The sequence below is a fragment of the Schistocerca nitens genome, chromosome 4 (assembly GCF_023898315.1).
Source record: "Schistocerca nitens isolate TAMUIC-IGC-003100 chromosome 4, iqSchNite1.1, whole genome shotgun sequence".
In the NCBI taxonomy this organism is placed as follows: domain Eukaryota; kingdom Metazoa; phylum Arthropoda; class Insecta; order Orthoptera; family Acrididae; genus Schistocerca; species Schistocerca nitens.
This window is the reverse complement of record NC_064617.1, coordinates 472,147,556-472,164,668: the sequence shown is the minus strand read 5'-3', so window position 1 is coordinate 472,164,668 and position 17,113 is coordinate 472,147,556. Positions and strand designations below refer to the sequence as shown.

At 39.5% G+C, this 17,113-nt stretch overlaps 1 protein-coding gene across 1 annotated transcript in view; it reads left to right on the top strand.

The window, feature by feature from the left end:
- The window catches only part of LOC126252130 (eukaryotic translation initiation factor 3 subunit L), a 73,633-nt gene extending 69,199 nt beyond the window's left edge, over positions 1 to 4,434 (top strand). The window contains exons 10-11 of the mRNA XM_049952995.1: positions 1,723 to 1,927; positions 4,245 to 4,434. Coding sequence (XP_049808952.1) covers positions 1,723 to 1,927; positions 4,245 to 4,379 — 340 coding nt within the window. The 3' untranslated portion in view covers positions 4,380 to 4,434. The remainder of the gene's footprint in view (positions 1 to 1,722; positions 1,928 to 4,244) is intronic.
- The last annotated feature ends 12,679 nt before the right edge of the window (positions 4,435 to 17,113 follow it).

The following is a 17,113-nucleotide window of genomic DNA, read 5'->3' as shown; positions in this document are numbered from 1 at the left end:
CATCATCTAGAACAGATTCATTGATAACAGCTATATGACTTGGGTTGAGGGTGAGGATACCCTATACACATTCATCAAGAATAGCACTACCTTCTCCCTCATTTGCCTCACTTGTTCTTCCTCAGCCCAACAAGCCACCTTCTTCATTGTTGACCACCACCTCAAGGATGGCTTGATATGTACTTCCATCCATATCAGACTGACCAAGAGGACTACTATTTTGACAGCTGACACTCATTACACCAAGAAATTCCTTCCATGCAGGCAGCCACCTGTGGTCATCTCATCTGCAGTGATGAGCAGTCCACCATAAAGTATGCTGAGGGTCTCACTGAGGTCAATTACCCACCACACCAAACCTTGTCTCCCCAGTCATCTATCTCACATACCCACTAATCAGCCATAAAGGAGCACCCACCTTTTGAGGTTCGTACCACCCAACACTGGAACAACTGAGTCATGTTCCTGACTATAGTTTTTTTTTCTCTCTCTAGCTCTCATTAGACAGCTGGATCACCCAGTTGCCGAGCATGCCGCACAACACGTTGTGCTTGACTTCGACTGCTTCATAGACCAAGCCATTTGGATTCTTCACAACACCAATTTTCCTGAATTCCACAGGTGGGAACTCTCTGTACACCATATCTTTTGTTCCTGTAACCCTCCAGGCCTCAATCTTTGCCATCCACCTGCCTTCTTGCCCTTTGCTGCTTCCACTCCAGCTTCACAATGCATTCTGCCCCCCCCCCCCCAGCTCTCATGGATAGTCCTTTTGTGTCCTCTGCTTATCTCCCCCCTCCTCTCCCCCAACCCCAAAGGAAAACAGTAGCAGCCCATCATCGTGTACCCATCACGTCCCTGCACATTCCTAAAGGCAGCACAACAGCATCTTCCCCCACCCCCACCTTGTCATTCCCCCACCTCCACCCCCACCCCACTCCCAGCCATACAACTTTTTCATACCGCCGTATCTTCTCCAGCCACCAACTCACTGCATTTTCTAAATCTGAGGAAGGATTTTGCCCAATAGCTTACTGTACTTTTAAATAATACCTTTAAGTGTGCCTGTCTGCCACCCAGTGCCTCCTATGTGGTGCATAACAATCTGTTTCACTCATATTGTTATTCTGTTCAGAATGTTCCATTGTCAGATTTTGCCAAGGACTTGCTGTGTCATTTAACTTGAAAGAAATCTTGAGCAAGTTCTAAATTTCTGTGCAGAATGTGGTCCTCCTCTGGCTATTAGATTTTAATTTGTTTCAACAATGGCCATCACAATCTATTACATTCAGTTGGTCAAACATCAATGTTTATTTGATTTTGTGGTATTCTTGTTTTATGCTATCTAGTAATTTACAAATTTAAATGACTTATGTTTCAACAGAAGGCATTAATGACAAACTTGTTATGAAAACTGCTTACGCATAGTCAATTATTTGTTTCTTAACTAGGAAATTTGCTTTTCTTTGTGTGTGATATCACATATATCATAGTATTTGTTCTAGTATGTGTGTGTGTGTGTGTGTGTGTGAGAGAGAGAGAGAGAGAGAGAGAGAGAGAGAGAGAGATGCTGTAACTTACCAAATTAAAGCATTGGTATATTGATAGAGACGAAACACACACACACACACAGCTGTGTCTGTATATGTGCGGATGGATATGTGTGTGTGTGTATTATCACAATACAGACTTTAATTTTTAATTTTTTTTTATTTTTGACAGCTATTTGAAACTGTACACAACTCTTCCTTTGTCCAAACTGGCAACTTTCATGAGCCAAGGTCAGAGAGAAAGTACAGAATGGGATTTAAATAAAAAAATGCAAGACCTCATTATAAATCTGCTTTGCTTCAAGCACAAGATGAAGAATGTTGTTTGGACTAAGGGTACTTCTGGCCTAGAGGGCAAATTCCAGTCTGGTTCTGAGGTTTGTATTGTAAACACCCTTCCTTCTCTTTAAAACATAAGAAATAATTTGTTATTTAATGCATATGTTTGCATTTCAATGTGCATAGACAAGTCCCATTGCTATTCACAAGAACTTTCAGGCTCAGGTAATGACTTTACCTCTTTTACATTGAATTTAGTAAAAACATTGAACATTTTGTCTCTCTCTCTCACACACACACACACACACACACACACACACACACACACCTCCCCCTCCTTGGTCTCTCTTACCTTTTGCACGTGCACACACACTTTCACTTGTTAATATCCAATGAGTGTAAAACATTTTGTCACTTTTATCCATTATTCTTTTGTATAGTTGACGAAACTTTATTTAGAATATAGATACCCACCACTGTTTCAGGATATTTTAGCTTATTTTTCAAAGTTGGTAAACTTCAAATAATAAAATTGTAACACTTTGAGCAACAGTTACCCACTGAAATGGACTTTCCCAGACATGATAGAAATGTGTTAATGTAATTATATTTCTTTTGAAATGTGATTTGAACAGCTGTTTGAGTGCACCGTTCAATGGTAAATTGCCAGACTACAAATCCGAAGGTAATGGGTTTGATCCATCCCTTACCACTTCTTGGCAATGTTTGTTAGTGTGAAAAATGCTGTGCTCCATGGTGGTTTGGGGTCAGTGTTAAACTGTAGGCGCCCCTGTAACTGACTGGGTAAACCAGTTCAAAAGTTGGATGAGGGCAATAGCTTACCACCTCCAATAGGATCACGGCTAATAGACTTATGTTGTCTTCAAATCAACCTTCAGATTATTGACAACAATTATTGCCCATTATAAGATAGTCCAGACACTTAAAAATGTTAGTTTGTGGCGAGGAACATAAACAGTATTGTGGATATGATTATGCAGACTAAGAGTTTCTATATTTATACTGTTGTCATTTAGATTATACAAAAATAATTTCATTTCTGTTCTTCATACTCTTTAATTGGTAACCTTTGATAAATTCAATCAAGCATGATCTAATTTCCAACAAGTTTGCCATTATTAACCGCAGGTGGAGGATAATTTAATTTTCAGATGGAGGATAATTTTAAACATAGGTATGCGTTTGTGTTAGCATTGTGTCATCTTGCATAACAATATTACATAAGAGGCTGTTTTTGCCCCCAACACTATACTATGTGAATAAGTAAAACTTTTTACAATTGGTGTGTGTGTGTGTGTGTGTGTGTGTGTGTGTAGTCACACACACATGCAGTACGGGATGATCACTTGAAAATGACTTACCTCTCTAAATCAGCAATAGCACATTACCATAACAGTTTTGTAGCCTGAAGTGGAGAATGACTTTGTTTAAAATATTTTTGTGAGCGGACAGTCACGTGTCACGAAAAATTTCTCCTGTTGTGTGTGTATCTTCCTTTCTCTGCGTAGTTGCCTCTAATTAGTTATCTGTCTGACATTCACTACTTAAAAAATGACATTTTGTGCCTCTTTTCACCAAACTTCTGAAGTAACAGTCACTCTGTAGGCCAGTCTCCGAGAGAGATTTTGTTTTGTTTATAACATAGGTGCAAAACTGAAACTGATCATTAAACAGAGAGATCATATCATCTGCCTTTGTAATTATGATTATTGTTTTCACTGTAGACATTGTAAAGGTGTGTGTGTGTTGGGGGGGGGGGGGGGGAATTGTGTGTGCGCACTCTGTGACTTACGTATGATATGGTATGCATTCTGTTGAGAGATGTTGTATTGAAAAGAATTATCTAGCAAACTACTGCTTTGGACCTGGAATATTCCTCTACTACTACTACTACTACTACTACTACTACATCCACAAGTACTTAAATGTTTGACAAGTTGCTTAATTAATAATGACAAAATTTTATTTTTTGCATGCCAGGAAATAGTTTCATATGGAGCTGAATCTTTGTCCATGGTGTTGGGAGTTTCCAATTTAAGGTCATAATGGATATTCACATCTTTTCTGAGGGTTATTTCTAAATCTATCACGTTGTCAATTTGGTAACTGATGATTGTTTATGTCTGTGTCTGTCAGTCATTCTAACATTTTGTCTGTTGGCAGCCAGAAGTAAAGCAATATGATGTACGAGAGTTTGACTGTGAGAAATACTGATTCACCTGGCCTATAGATGACTTATTTATAGTTATGTTTTAAATCATTAACCTGTGTAAAAAGTGTCTTTTTAAGCAGAGCGCACGCGAACTAGCTTTATTATGATTAATTATATTTCTTTAAGACTTCAGATATCTGGTAATGGTGTCTTATTTTCATGTAATTATTTACTTTTTCTAGCTGGACTTCTACATTGACCGTGACATGATACATATAGCAGATACAAAAGTATCCCACCGTTACGGAGATTTCTTCATCAGAAAAATATTGAAGTTTGAAGAGCTGAACAGGAAGTTACATTCATTGAGAGTATAATCATGAAACTGTGGAAACATTTGTACACTCAGTTGAAATATAATTTATAAATGAATTGTGTGAATGTCATTATGGTTTTTTCCCCTCAAAATAAGCTTCCTTCACTGCTCTTTATTTTCATTGAGGAATCCAGTGTAAAATAAATGATTCTTTTGTATGTTTGTTGTTGCGATATTATTATGTAGCATGAACCTAAACTCTCTATTGTCTATAGTTTACATCCTTATTTCTCCCTCCCAACTTCCATGAATCATTGCAGCCACTTGCTGGGGTTACAATCCCTTCCCCTCTTGCCAAGTTTTGTCTGTCTGCCTGCTACTAACACCAGCATCTTCCTTCCGTTTGCTGTCTTTATTCAGATAGGGAAGGCCATTTTTCAAGAAAGAAACTTGAATTTTTTCCTTATTTTTATTCATAACCAATAATTTAATACTGTTTATGGAGAGGTAAAATTGTTATTGAGAAGGACCACTATCACTGCTAGTGTGGTGTATTGTTAGGAAAGTGGGAAGTGTGTAACAGTTCAGAGTCTTCAAGGCAAGAACAAGATTTGTTAAAATGTCCATGATTGATTTTGGTTGTAAAATAATTGTGTGCCATTCCTGTCATGTCTCACTGATTTCTGACAACAGTGGAAACTACAGATTGATTTCGTACAACAGGATAATAAGAACTGTTTTATCTGTTGTTCATGAGTTTGTGTTGGTACTGTGCGCCATGAATTCATAATCTTCATTGATGGTGGACAGAAGATAATGTCTAGCCTTCTTTAAAGTGTGGCAGATTTTTCAAAATATTACCTTTGCTGCATCAAAAAGAACATCATTTGTGAATTGTTTGATGATGATGCCTCCTCCTGGAGGAGGAACGAAGTTAAGTCTTTCGCACAGTCACAATACTGGGATTCCATTCATTAGTCAGTCCACAAAATTTATGACCTTCCAATTAGTTGTTTTCTCGTGTTGCTTATTGGAGATATGCTGAAACTTCTGTTTTGTGGCAACAGCCTTCGACCACATAACTCTTGTCAGTCCATGCCCCAATGACAACTACAAGCTCCAGTTACATAATGATCAGTTTTCTTGCATTGGTGTCCAGCATCTCATTTTAATATATCATCTCCCTGGCTATATGAAGTTAAGATGTCATTGCCCTCTGCCGATTATAGTGCTTCAGAAACACTAGAATGGGGTATCAACAGGAAAAATCACCTGAGAAAAGTATAAGGAGACAGAGTGGCTAGCCAGGTCTTACCTTGATGCAGATGTAAAAGTAGAAAAACTATTGTTGCTCTCGGTACTGTTACTTCCTTCCTCAGATAGTGACAGGTTGGGTAAAGTCAGAAAGGTCTCTCAGACCCCAACTTGAGACAAACCTCATGTGTTATGAGGACAAAGAGAGACAGAGATGAAAGGTTAAGTGTCAAAGAGTAGGAGACCAGCATAGTATGTTTGTAAACACTGTGCCAGCTTCAGTCCAGAGCGAAAGGTAAAGTTGGAGTAAAAATAAAGAGGAATGAATAGTGCAATTAAGAATTAGAATGAAATGGGAAAAAGAGATTGATAAACAGGGAGAGGGTGGAGAAGAGAGAAAAAGGGAAACATGAAGATAAAAAGTACGAGTGCATACAGAAATACTGCAGCGAGCATTCAGCTCCCTTTAATCATACTGTAAAGCTTGCTGCCCTGCCCTGCCCCCGCCCCCTTTTCTCAGTGCACTGTGAGATGACTCATGCAGTGATTTACTCTAACAGCAGACGTTCAGTACCAACTGTTTTTAATACTACTAAGAAGAATGAATCTGACTTCTTGCCTATTATGATGCAAAATATTTAATGTGCCGTAAAATACTAAACCATTTCGAGATTGTCATTTACAGTGGTTTTATGCCATAAATCACATCTCAGAATACGAAAAATACTTTTATAATGAGAATAAGGTGGTAACCCTTGACTAAATGCTTGTGAAAGGGATAACATTGCCACTTAATTTTAAGGTAGATCCGTACAGTGACAACAATAGAATGAAATATATTGATTTTTCACTTGACAGCAGCTCCAATTTTAATTCAGTGAGCTGTCATAACGGATACATTTTGATAAAACATGTTCCATTTTTTGCAAGATGTAGATCATCCAATAACAATTCTGCTGTGAAAAATCAGCTATAAAATTCCTTTTAAGATAGCTGTCAATTTGAAACAATTACTGTGATGCACTGAATTGAAGTTTCAACATGACATGCTTCCATAACTAATAATAAGGAATGTAAAAGACAGTGTTGCACTGACTTACTGGATTTATCTGCACAACTGAACTTTTATTAAGTCAGGGAGTGAAATACAGGAAAATGGGAATGAGGTGTTGGAACTCGTGCTACTGAAGGAAAGAAGAAGACAAGATATATTTCGTGCCCTTGGAGAAGTTTGATCTGCCTTGACAATTATAGTCTAAATAGTATAAGCTTAAATGTGAAAATTGCTAATGCTATTCAGATTTAATCATCGACGTTTCTGGACAATGTCAGTTGTTAACGTAGAGATTTTCCATATCAGTAGGGAGATCGCTGGCTCAGTCATGTCAGTGTGGTGAAGTACTTCATCAAACTTCACCAAGAAATATCTTTATTCCTGTAAATGAACGTGGAAGACTGTTACTGAACTCTAAGATGACAGATGGATTTATGATTTAGCTCTTTTAACTAACGTTAAAGGACACCTTCGTGACTTTTAATGTGTCACTCCAGGGTAAACGCGTTTATCTCCTCGCAAAAGCATTCAGGCTCGGACTCTCACTCTGTGAAAGGCAAATGGAGGCTAGAATTTTCTAAATCAGTCACCATTAACCAGATTTGCAGGAGGGGGGGAGGGGGTATAGGCATTCAAGGAAGGTTTCATTTGAATTTGAAACAATGTTTGGCGAAATATCAGTCTGAAAACAGATTTAGGAATGTTTGCCATATCATACATTGTAGATTTTTAGTCTGTGATTCGAGGACTACAGATGGACATCTTTGAAATGCCATAGGATACTGAATTAAGACATACCTCAGACCATGATGGGAGAAGCAATCTGGTACAGGGAGGGGGAGAGAGAGAATGGTAGGGTTGGGGACAGTAAAGTGCTGCTTGTGGCAGGATACAGGGACAAGATGGAGAGAGGGTAAGACAGCTAAGTGAGGGGCATGTTTAGTCAAGGAGGGTTCTGGGAATGTAGGATATACTTCAGAGAGAGTTCCCACTTGTGCAATTCAGAAAAGCTGACTTTGGTAGGAAGGATCCAGATGGCACAGGCTGTCATGAATGTTGTGTTGGGCACCATGCTCACCAGCTGGGTACTCCAGCTGTTTCCTGGCCACAGTTTGTCGGAGGCCATTCTTTCCCATAGACAACTTGTTGGTTGTCATGGCCACATGTAGAATGCAGCACAGTGGTTGCACCGCAGCTTCTAGATCACATGACTGGTTTCACTTGTAGCCCTGCCTCTGATGGGATAGAAGATGCTTGTGACCAGACTGGAGTAGGTAGTGGTGGTGGGAGGATGTAAGGTACAACACAGGAACAGTATGTGGGACTGTGTTCTGGTTAGGGATAAGGAAACTTTTCTGTACTAACACAGATTGAGGGAGCGGAGACCCAGGGTTGAGGATAAAAAACGCCTAAAACTACACAAGTAACTTCAAAATATATGTGAAAAATTCGTGAAAATACACCAAAATACATGGGAAAAATCATAAAAGGGTGAAATGAATCAAGTATGGGGAAACAAGATGAAACCGGAGGGAGTAGGTCAATAGTGAAAGGCAAAAACCAACTGAAATCAATGTGGAAACACAATGAGATCAAAGAAAAAATAAATAAAAAGATTGTAATGTGATCTGCCTTACCATCATATTACCTATCTCCAGCTGCAACCCTTCCTTCCACAGTGAGCGCCATTTGTTCAGATTCTGCCAGTCCTTAACTCTCGCCAACATAGTCCTGCCCAAACCTCCTTGGAATACCTCCTCTTCATCCATAAAATTATTCTGCTATGCAATCCCAAATTCCTGGATGCTGTATCATGCACTGAAACTCTTGCCCTCCATAACTAGAGCCGAATGCACTACACCACCCCAAAAACCTCTCCAACCTGTTCACGCCCTACTCCCACTTCCAACTTCTTCAGTTCCTACTCGCACTTTGGACTATTGCTATCCACCACCTCTACAACAACTTGCAAACATCCCCCACATCCCTCATAGCTGACAAACCCTGCCTTGCAGACCTACTACATTTACCCCACACTCAAAAACTCCCTCCCACCACCATGCAGAATCCAGAACCTAAACAGACCTGAGACACAGTCATAAAAATGCCTTAGCCCCACAGAAGTATCAGTCCTTTCCAAAGGTCTCACCTTTTGCCCCTCTCTGAAATTCAGTATTGTCGGACTTAAAGACATCCTCTCCTTCTCCCAGTCCCTACAGTGGAAACCCTTTTTTGTCACCAATCAGACTCAACCAGAGACCAACGTTTGAACCCTTCCTGAGTCAGTTTACTCCTCCATCCAACTGTGATCTACCCCCACTGCACCAAAAGCACCACCTTGTTAACTTTCCAGAATTTATTAACCTTGAACCTTGCCTCATTATCATTCCCCAAATCCCTCAACATAAAAGGTAACCTCACATCTGCAGAAAGAACTGCAATCCACCACCTAAAAACTGATCCTGACATGCTGACAAAGGCTCACCACTGTTGTTTTGAACAGCAAGGATTACCTAGCAAAAGAACTCCACCAGCTGTCACATTCATCCACTTACAAACCCTGCCAGTCTCTCTTCTAGTCCCTAGGTCCATCCTAGAACTTCTCCCTGGAATCCATCTCTCTCCTCACCCCTACCAACCCCACACTCCTACTTTCTACATGCTTCCTAAAGTCCATAAATCCAACCACCCAGGACGCCCCGTTGCGGCCAGTTACTGTGCACCCACTAGGAGAATCCCTACTCTCATAGACCACACCTACAGCGAGAGACTGTGTGTGTGTGTGTCCACCCAGGACGCCCCGTTGCTGCCAGTTACTGTGCACCCACTAGGAGAATCCCTACTCTCATAGACCACACCTACAGCGAGAGACTGTGTGTGTGTGTGTGTGTGTGTGTGTGTGTGTGTGTGTGTTTGTTTTTGAGTAATTCCAATGAATGCCGCTTTGACTGAAAGCTTACTGGTCTGACAGTCTTTTTGTTGTACCTATTTCCTACTCGGCGTGTCTGCTATTTGGTGAGAAGCAATCTATCCTATTCATAATATTGTAATTATTCCATCCTGAATTGTCCCTTTAAGTGTAGTGTTTATGATTTACCTTCACCTGCAGGGCATCACAGAAATAGATCATTTCTTAGATAGGATTTATGTCCAAAAAATGCCTTAATGGCTTTACAGTCATTATCTAGAAAGAAGAAAAAGCTTTTTCACATATTTAGTACTGAATTTATTCAGGATTCGGCCATATTAGTAAGAGAAATAAGAGGATGTTCCCAGGAAACAATTGGTAATAGTAAAATTAAAACTATTGATATTGTCACATCTTACAAAAGTGTACAAAATAAAACCTAAAACCACTTGTAAAGACATGCGGGCAATTTTTTTAGTGTGTTCACATCAGGGTAAATTCGATGTTTATTATGAAAGGGAAATCCAGATACGTGGAACATAGTCTTTTGCCATAGTTAAAACTCAATGGAAGTAAAGACAGTTCGCTGACTTGTGTTCTCAGCAATTAAACTGCCATCAGACAAGTGCTTCGTGGAATGTACCAAGACCACTAACTCTGGAAAAATAAATCTTTATTCAGTCTTAGTTCACCGTAGCAATATTTAAGATGCTCCCACATTCCTTATATCACTAAAGCAACCAATGACTTGTACTTGGCATCATGGCATGCAAAGTTATCAGAGGCAGCAAAGAATGTTCTGTATGAACCACAGTGTCAAGGAATACCAAAGACCAGAAGATTATAGCAATAATGTAAATACTGATGGAGTGATATGCTTGTGTTTTTTTGGAAACTTCCGATTTCTTCAAAACAAGTTGTGCCTAGATGATTAATGCCTGTTCACATTTTGTAATTAAAGGCACAATAAAAGCCTTTCTATAAATTAGTGTTGATGTGTCCTTGGTTGGGTAGGAATTGAGCTGTTCTACAGACAGAAGAAAAAATATCGACGAGTCCGGTTTCACAGACTTCTTGGAGCCGAAGACTAGTTATGAGATAAGTCATAAATTAACTGAGCCCTCACATTTGGTGACCCTGCCAACATATAGTGTTTAATGCATGAACTGTGAATAGAACAACAGAGCCAGAGAGGGATAGGTCCCCTTCAACAGAGAAACTGCTAGCAAAGGTTGAAGGTGTGACGTATATGAGCACAACAAACCTGGCACAAGTTTACTGGCAGATTGCCTTACATGAAGATTTGTGGAAGTAAGAGCTTTGTATAAAGCAATAGACAACACATTATGATGTAAAGTGTTGTTATATGTCAATGACTTTGTAGTAACATATATCTAAAAACAAAGATGATGTGACTTACCGAACGAAAGCGCTGGCAGGTCGATAGATACACAAACAAACACAAACACACACACACAAAATTCAAGCTTTCGCAACAAACTGTTGCCTCATCAGGAAAGAGGGGAAGGAGAGGGAAAGACGAAAGGATGTGGGTTTTAAGGGAGAGGGTAAGGAGTCATTCCAATCCCGGGAGCGGAAAGACTTACCTTAGGGGGAAAAAAGGACAGGTATACACTCGCGCACACACACACATATCCATCCACACATATACAGACACCAGCAGACATATTTAAAGTTTGGGCAGAGATGTCAGTCGAGGCGGAAGTGAAGAGGCAAAGATGATGTTGAATGACAGGTGAGGTATGAGTGGCGGCAACTTGAAATTAGCGGAGATTGAGGCCTGGTGGGTAACGGGAAGAGAGGATATATTGAAGAGCAAGTTCCCATCTCCGGAGTTCGGATAGGTTGGTGTTGGTGGGAAGTATCCAGATAACCCGGACGGTGTAACACTGTGCCAAGATGTGCTGGCCGTGCACCAAGGCATGTTTAGCCACAGGGTGATCCTCATTACCAACAAACACTGTCTGCCTGTGTCCATTCATGCGAATGGACAGTTTGTTGCTGGTCATTCCCACATAGAATGCATCACAGTGTAGGCAGGTCAGTTGGTAAATCACGTGGGTGCTTTCACATGTGGCTCTGCCTTTGATCGTGTACACCTTCCGGGTTACAGGACTGGAGTAGGTGGTGGTGGTGGGAGGGTGCATGGGACAGGTTTCACACCGGGGGCGGTTACAAGGATAGGAGCCAGATGGTAGGGAAGGTGGTTTGGGGATTTCCCTCCCACCACCACCTACTCCAGTCCTGTAACCCGGAAGGTGTACACGATCAAAGGCAGAGCCACATGTGAAAGCACCCACGTGATTTACCAACTGACCTGCCTACACTGTGATGCATTCTATGTGGGAATGACCAGCAACAAACTGTCCATTCGCATGAATGGACACAGGCAGACAGTGTTTGTTGGTAATGAGGATCACCCTGTGGCTAAACATGCCTTGGTGCACGGCCAGCACATCTTGGCACAGTGTTACACCGTCCGGGTTATCTGGATACTTCCCACCAACACCAACCTATCTGAACTCCGGAGATGGGAACTTGCTCTTCAATATATCCTCTCTTCCTGTTACCCACCAGGCCTCAATCTCCGCTAATTTCAAGTTGCCGCCACTCATACCTCACCTGTCATTAAACATCATCTTTGCCTCTTCACTTCCGCCTCGACTGACATCTCTGCCCAAACTTTAAATATGTCTGCTGGTGTCTGTATATGTGTGGATGGATATGTGTGTGTGTGCGCGCGAGTGTATACCTGTCCTTTTTTCCCCCTAAGGTAAGTCTTTCCGCTCCCGGGATTGGAATGACTCCTTACCCTCTCCCTTAAAACCCACATCCTTTCGTCTTTCCCTCTCCTTCCCCTCTTTCCTGATGAGGCAACAGTTTGTTGCGAAAGCTTGAATTTTGTGTGTGTGTTTGTGTTTGTTTGTGTATCTATCGACCTGCCAGCGCTTTCATTCGGTAAGTCACATCATCTTTGTTTTTAGATATATTTTTCCCACGTGGAAGGTTTCCTTCTATTATATTGACTTTGTAGTAATATGCACAATATGGGAAAAAACCTGCAAACATTAAATAAATTCTTCACAAGATTAGGCTCCCAAGGTGTCATGATTAAATTATCAATATCACAATTTGGGAGAAATGATATTAAGTTCTTGAGAGATATTGTCAATACTTGGGGTATTCAGCCTGTTCCACACAGATGGTATGCAATCACAATGTGCCCATAACCTACTAATACAAAAAAGTCCTCAACTCATCTTTCGAGATGGTGGGATTCTACAGAAAATTCCTTTCCAATTCAGTGCTTAATGCACCAAGTTTGATAAGCTTATTAAATTGGAATGAAGAACTTTTCAAAAAGAAAAGAAGCATTGGCAGCATGCTAACCGCTGTTTCACCTGAATTTTCCTATTCCTTTTCATATAGCAGTGGAGGCATCGGATTATGGGTTAGACTGTCACACATTCCAGGACTGTAGAATTGATCACACATTAGAGAGAGAAAACCAATTGCTTTCACTAGTAGAATGCTCTCGCAACTTGAATAAAATTATAGCATTACAGAAAAGGGAACATTATCAGTAGTGTTGGTGTTCAGTAAATTTATATACCTACTAGCAAGACATAAGAAGGGAATACATACTGACCATAGTGCATAGAACATTTCAGTTAAAGAGCAAACTTTAACACAGTAGGCTAACGTGAAGGGATCTCTTTCTACACAAATTCTGTTTTAATATTAAGTATATAAAGGGGCAAGATAATATAATACCCCATGCACTGCCTCAAGTACCTGTAAGTGCAAAGGAAAGCGGCAAATTTGCTGCTTATCTTCTGAAGATATACACAGATGAGAAAGACATAAAGACTTTTGTAGAAACTTACAAAGTGGACAGAACAAAGACAGCCACATTTACAAGTTGATGCCTTGCACCAAAGTTGTATTGATCCTACCAACAATTGGAAATTATACAAAGGGATGTGTTTCATACAAAATGTAAGTCACAGAGATGGTTACTATGCAGTCAACAAATTAGCATGAATTTAATAACTTGGTATGTACTATCAGGACCTGATGTGTTTTGTCTGATTTCAGTGCAGCCAACATAACATAGCTGTCTTGCACGTCCTCAAATCTCTTTGAGGTACAGTTGTTCAACTATACAGAATGGATACCACAAGAGGTTACTAGAGAACATTGTTCTTTAAGTTAATCAGTTCAGATATAAATCAACATCACAATATTACAAATACTAGGAAACACTTCATTAGAAATGAGGCAGTCGTTAACTCTTGTCAACTCAATTTTATTACAGCAAGTGACATTTTAAAACCATTATCACACTCATTAAAACTGGAGTTAACGAACTCTGTCACATTAGTCATTCAGCAATCTCAGACAAAATTAAATATTTCTATGAACAAGAGATTCTGAGACAATATCTGGACTTCTAAAGTTCTACAACAATTCGGTACATTTTTGCTCTTAAAAATGTTTACCCTCATCTGTAAAATGTCATTCCTGATATGAGTGGTTGGTCATAAACTGAATGTTTAACTAACCAGTTAAAGGCAACGTATTTAACAGCGGCAAACAATCAATGGAAACCTTAAATTAACATCATACCACCAGCAGTTTCTCTCTTCTCATAAATGAACAATTATTTGTGCACAATTTTGTATTTTAGAGGAGATGATGCATTTTTTTTTTTTTTCCTGGATCTCAATTGAAACCAAATACCAATATCAAAATTGCAACTAACCAAAGCTTTCTTGTCTAACTGAGACTAGATCACAGCAATGTTCATAATTGGTGACCAGGCTCAAATAATTGTAAAATATTGAAGTTTTCACCAGTATCAATTAGCATATTTGAAATTGATAATTTTTGTGCTCTGCCTGGTGTCCTGTCAACACCCTTACCACCCTGTTAACTTATCACAAAAAATTCGTAGTACAATTTCAAATAACGAAGTATGTATGTCTTTAAAACGAAGTGCCATGATGTAAAGTTTGGTGACACGGCATCAAATCCACCATGTAATCAGATTGTAAACTAAGTAAAATTGGATGTTAGATAACAAATTTTGTCACCAGCAGCGAGATGTCAAATCTAAAGATTATCAATTTTTTTGCATGACTAAGAATCAAACCCAGCAACTATTTCCTTTGGTTTCCATCTACAAATTGTTTGCTCACAAGTAGTGAAACATGTGCATGTTTGATCAGAAATAACGGCACTTCTTGTTATTGTTGACAACACATTAGGAGACATTAAAAATGAAAATAATTCATCACTAGTAGTTCGGTGTGCATATGCCAGGGCTTGAAATGAAACCATGAATATTTTAGTGCTAGACCAGGATTCGAATCCACATATGCGCCTTTCATGGAGATGGAGAGGAGTTTGCAGTCTTGGGGAAAACAATGAAATGATCGAACTACGTCGTTCTGTGAGTGTCAGATACCAAAAAAGAGGTGATTCGAATTCGAAACCTAGCCCAGCACCAAATTTTTCTATGTCTCAAGTTCAAATAAATTAAAGGAGCCCTTTGACTTAAAATGATGACTGGCTCTTAAAAGAAAATAAAGCTTCGAGTGGAAGGACGCTCATAGTCGACAGAATTCCTGTTTGCTGTGACTTCTGCCTCTGCTATGACCCAATCTAAACTGGCTCTGCCCCAGTTGGTGGCGAAGGGTATATAATGTGGATTCCAAACTATGGCGCAACCTGACATTCTTCACTTTGCATTGCTAGAAGTGAAGGAGATCAGTTTGTTTGTGTTTAAAATACACGCTGAAAGTGGGAATCGAACCCATACTGTACAGCTAATAAATTAGCATAAAAAAAGTGGGCCTCCCTTCTCCCCTTACAACCCAACCATTCTCTCACCTGTGTTGCTTTCATCGGCTAGCTTCTAAGCTGTATTTGCAAGTAAGTCATTACTTTCTATTTGGAAGAAAAAGGACGGAAGTTCATGAGGAAGGAAAAACAAACATTTTCTCCATATTTGTGTTGTGAGTAGATTAACAAAAATATGTATTATTCTCAGTTTTCCATTGTGCAGAATACGAAAGAAAATTTCTCCTTGACATTTCTTCTGTTCAAAGTAGTAAACAGCAAAACATGGGGTACGCAAATAACTATCACTTCACTGTTGAAGGAAAGTGGCTCTCCTGTTCTGTGGGAGAAAGGAAATGTAAGAACACAAAATGGGAAATAAAACTTAGATGTTGGACCTGCACTCAATCCTAGCAAAAGAAGTCACATGCAAAACCTCCCAATTTAGCCTCAGAACGGAATGGCTCAAAACAAAGACGGCAACAGGCATGAAAAAGGACAATGAGAATTGCAACATGGAATATACAAGGAATTTCTACAGAGAAATGTGAAGCCTTTAAAGAAATAAAGCACCTTGAAGTCGTGTAGGGGCCCTAACAGAAACCAAAGTGAAAGAGCATGGTACAGAAGAGACAAATGATTACTTATACATTTATAGTGGCGGAACAAAGGAACAACAAGCCCAAAGTGGAGTTGCCATTGCCATACAGAAACAACTCAAGAAAAACATAACCAGCTGTGTATGTGTCAGTGACAGAATTCTGCAAGTACAGACAAAAATAAAGGGACATTCTGTGGTGATTATTGTGGTCAATTTACCAAACGACAATGCTGATGTAGTGAAGAAAGACTTATTCTACACTCAATTGACAAGATCTCTTGAAAATGTAGGGAATCACAAAGAGTCATTTTACTAGGAGACCTAAATGCCATAACAGGATGGAAAGGACAATGTAGTGGAACAATATGGTGAAGAAACCATAAATAGTAATGGTGAAAGATTGATAGAATTTTGCATGCAAAATGATTTAAGAATTCTGAATGGATGGTTCAAGCATAAGAACATGGATGGTTCAAGCATAAGAACATCCACAAACACACATGAAAGAAACCAAGCTTTAACCTCAAGTCCATTATAGACTATGTAATAAAGCAAACAACAAAGCTAGAAGTACAAGACACGAGGGCTATGAGAGGTGCTGAGTGCGGATAAGACCATTTTCTGCTAATATCTAAGATATTCAAGTTTATCAAAGACATAGATATTCAAGTGGAAACTGAGCCAGAGAAATCCAATAATATTCAATACAATTTACAAAGCCTTGACCATAGTTCTACCCGTTTCTTGTACCAGCAAAGGCTAGCAGAAAAACTTGCTACTGTTGAAGGAACCTCTGCAGATAAGATGTATGAGATGGTTAAAGAAGCCAGCCAGAATGCAGCTTATGAAGCACTGGGGAAAAAAAGAAATCCAAAAGAGTAATAGAATATGTGATGAGTGGTGGAACCACTCAGTACAAGAGAAGGTAGAAAATAAGAAGCAGAAAGCTTATAATAAATGGTTGAACTCAAGATCAGACAATGATTGGCGGGAATACAGAGTGCAGAGAAAAGATGCACAGAAAACAATAATTAAGGCAAAAAAAGAAGCCTGGCAGAAAACCAGTGAAGAGAGAGGAAAAAGCATCAGGAATACATGAGCAAAGAAAGCCTG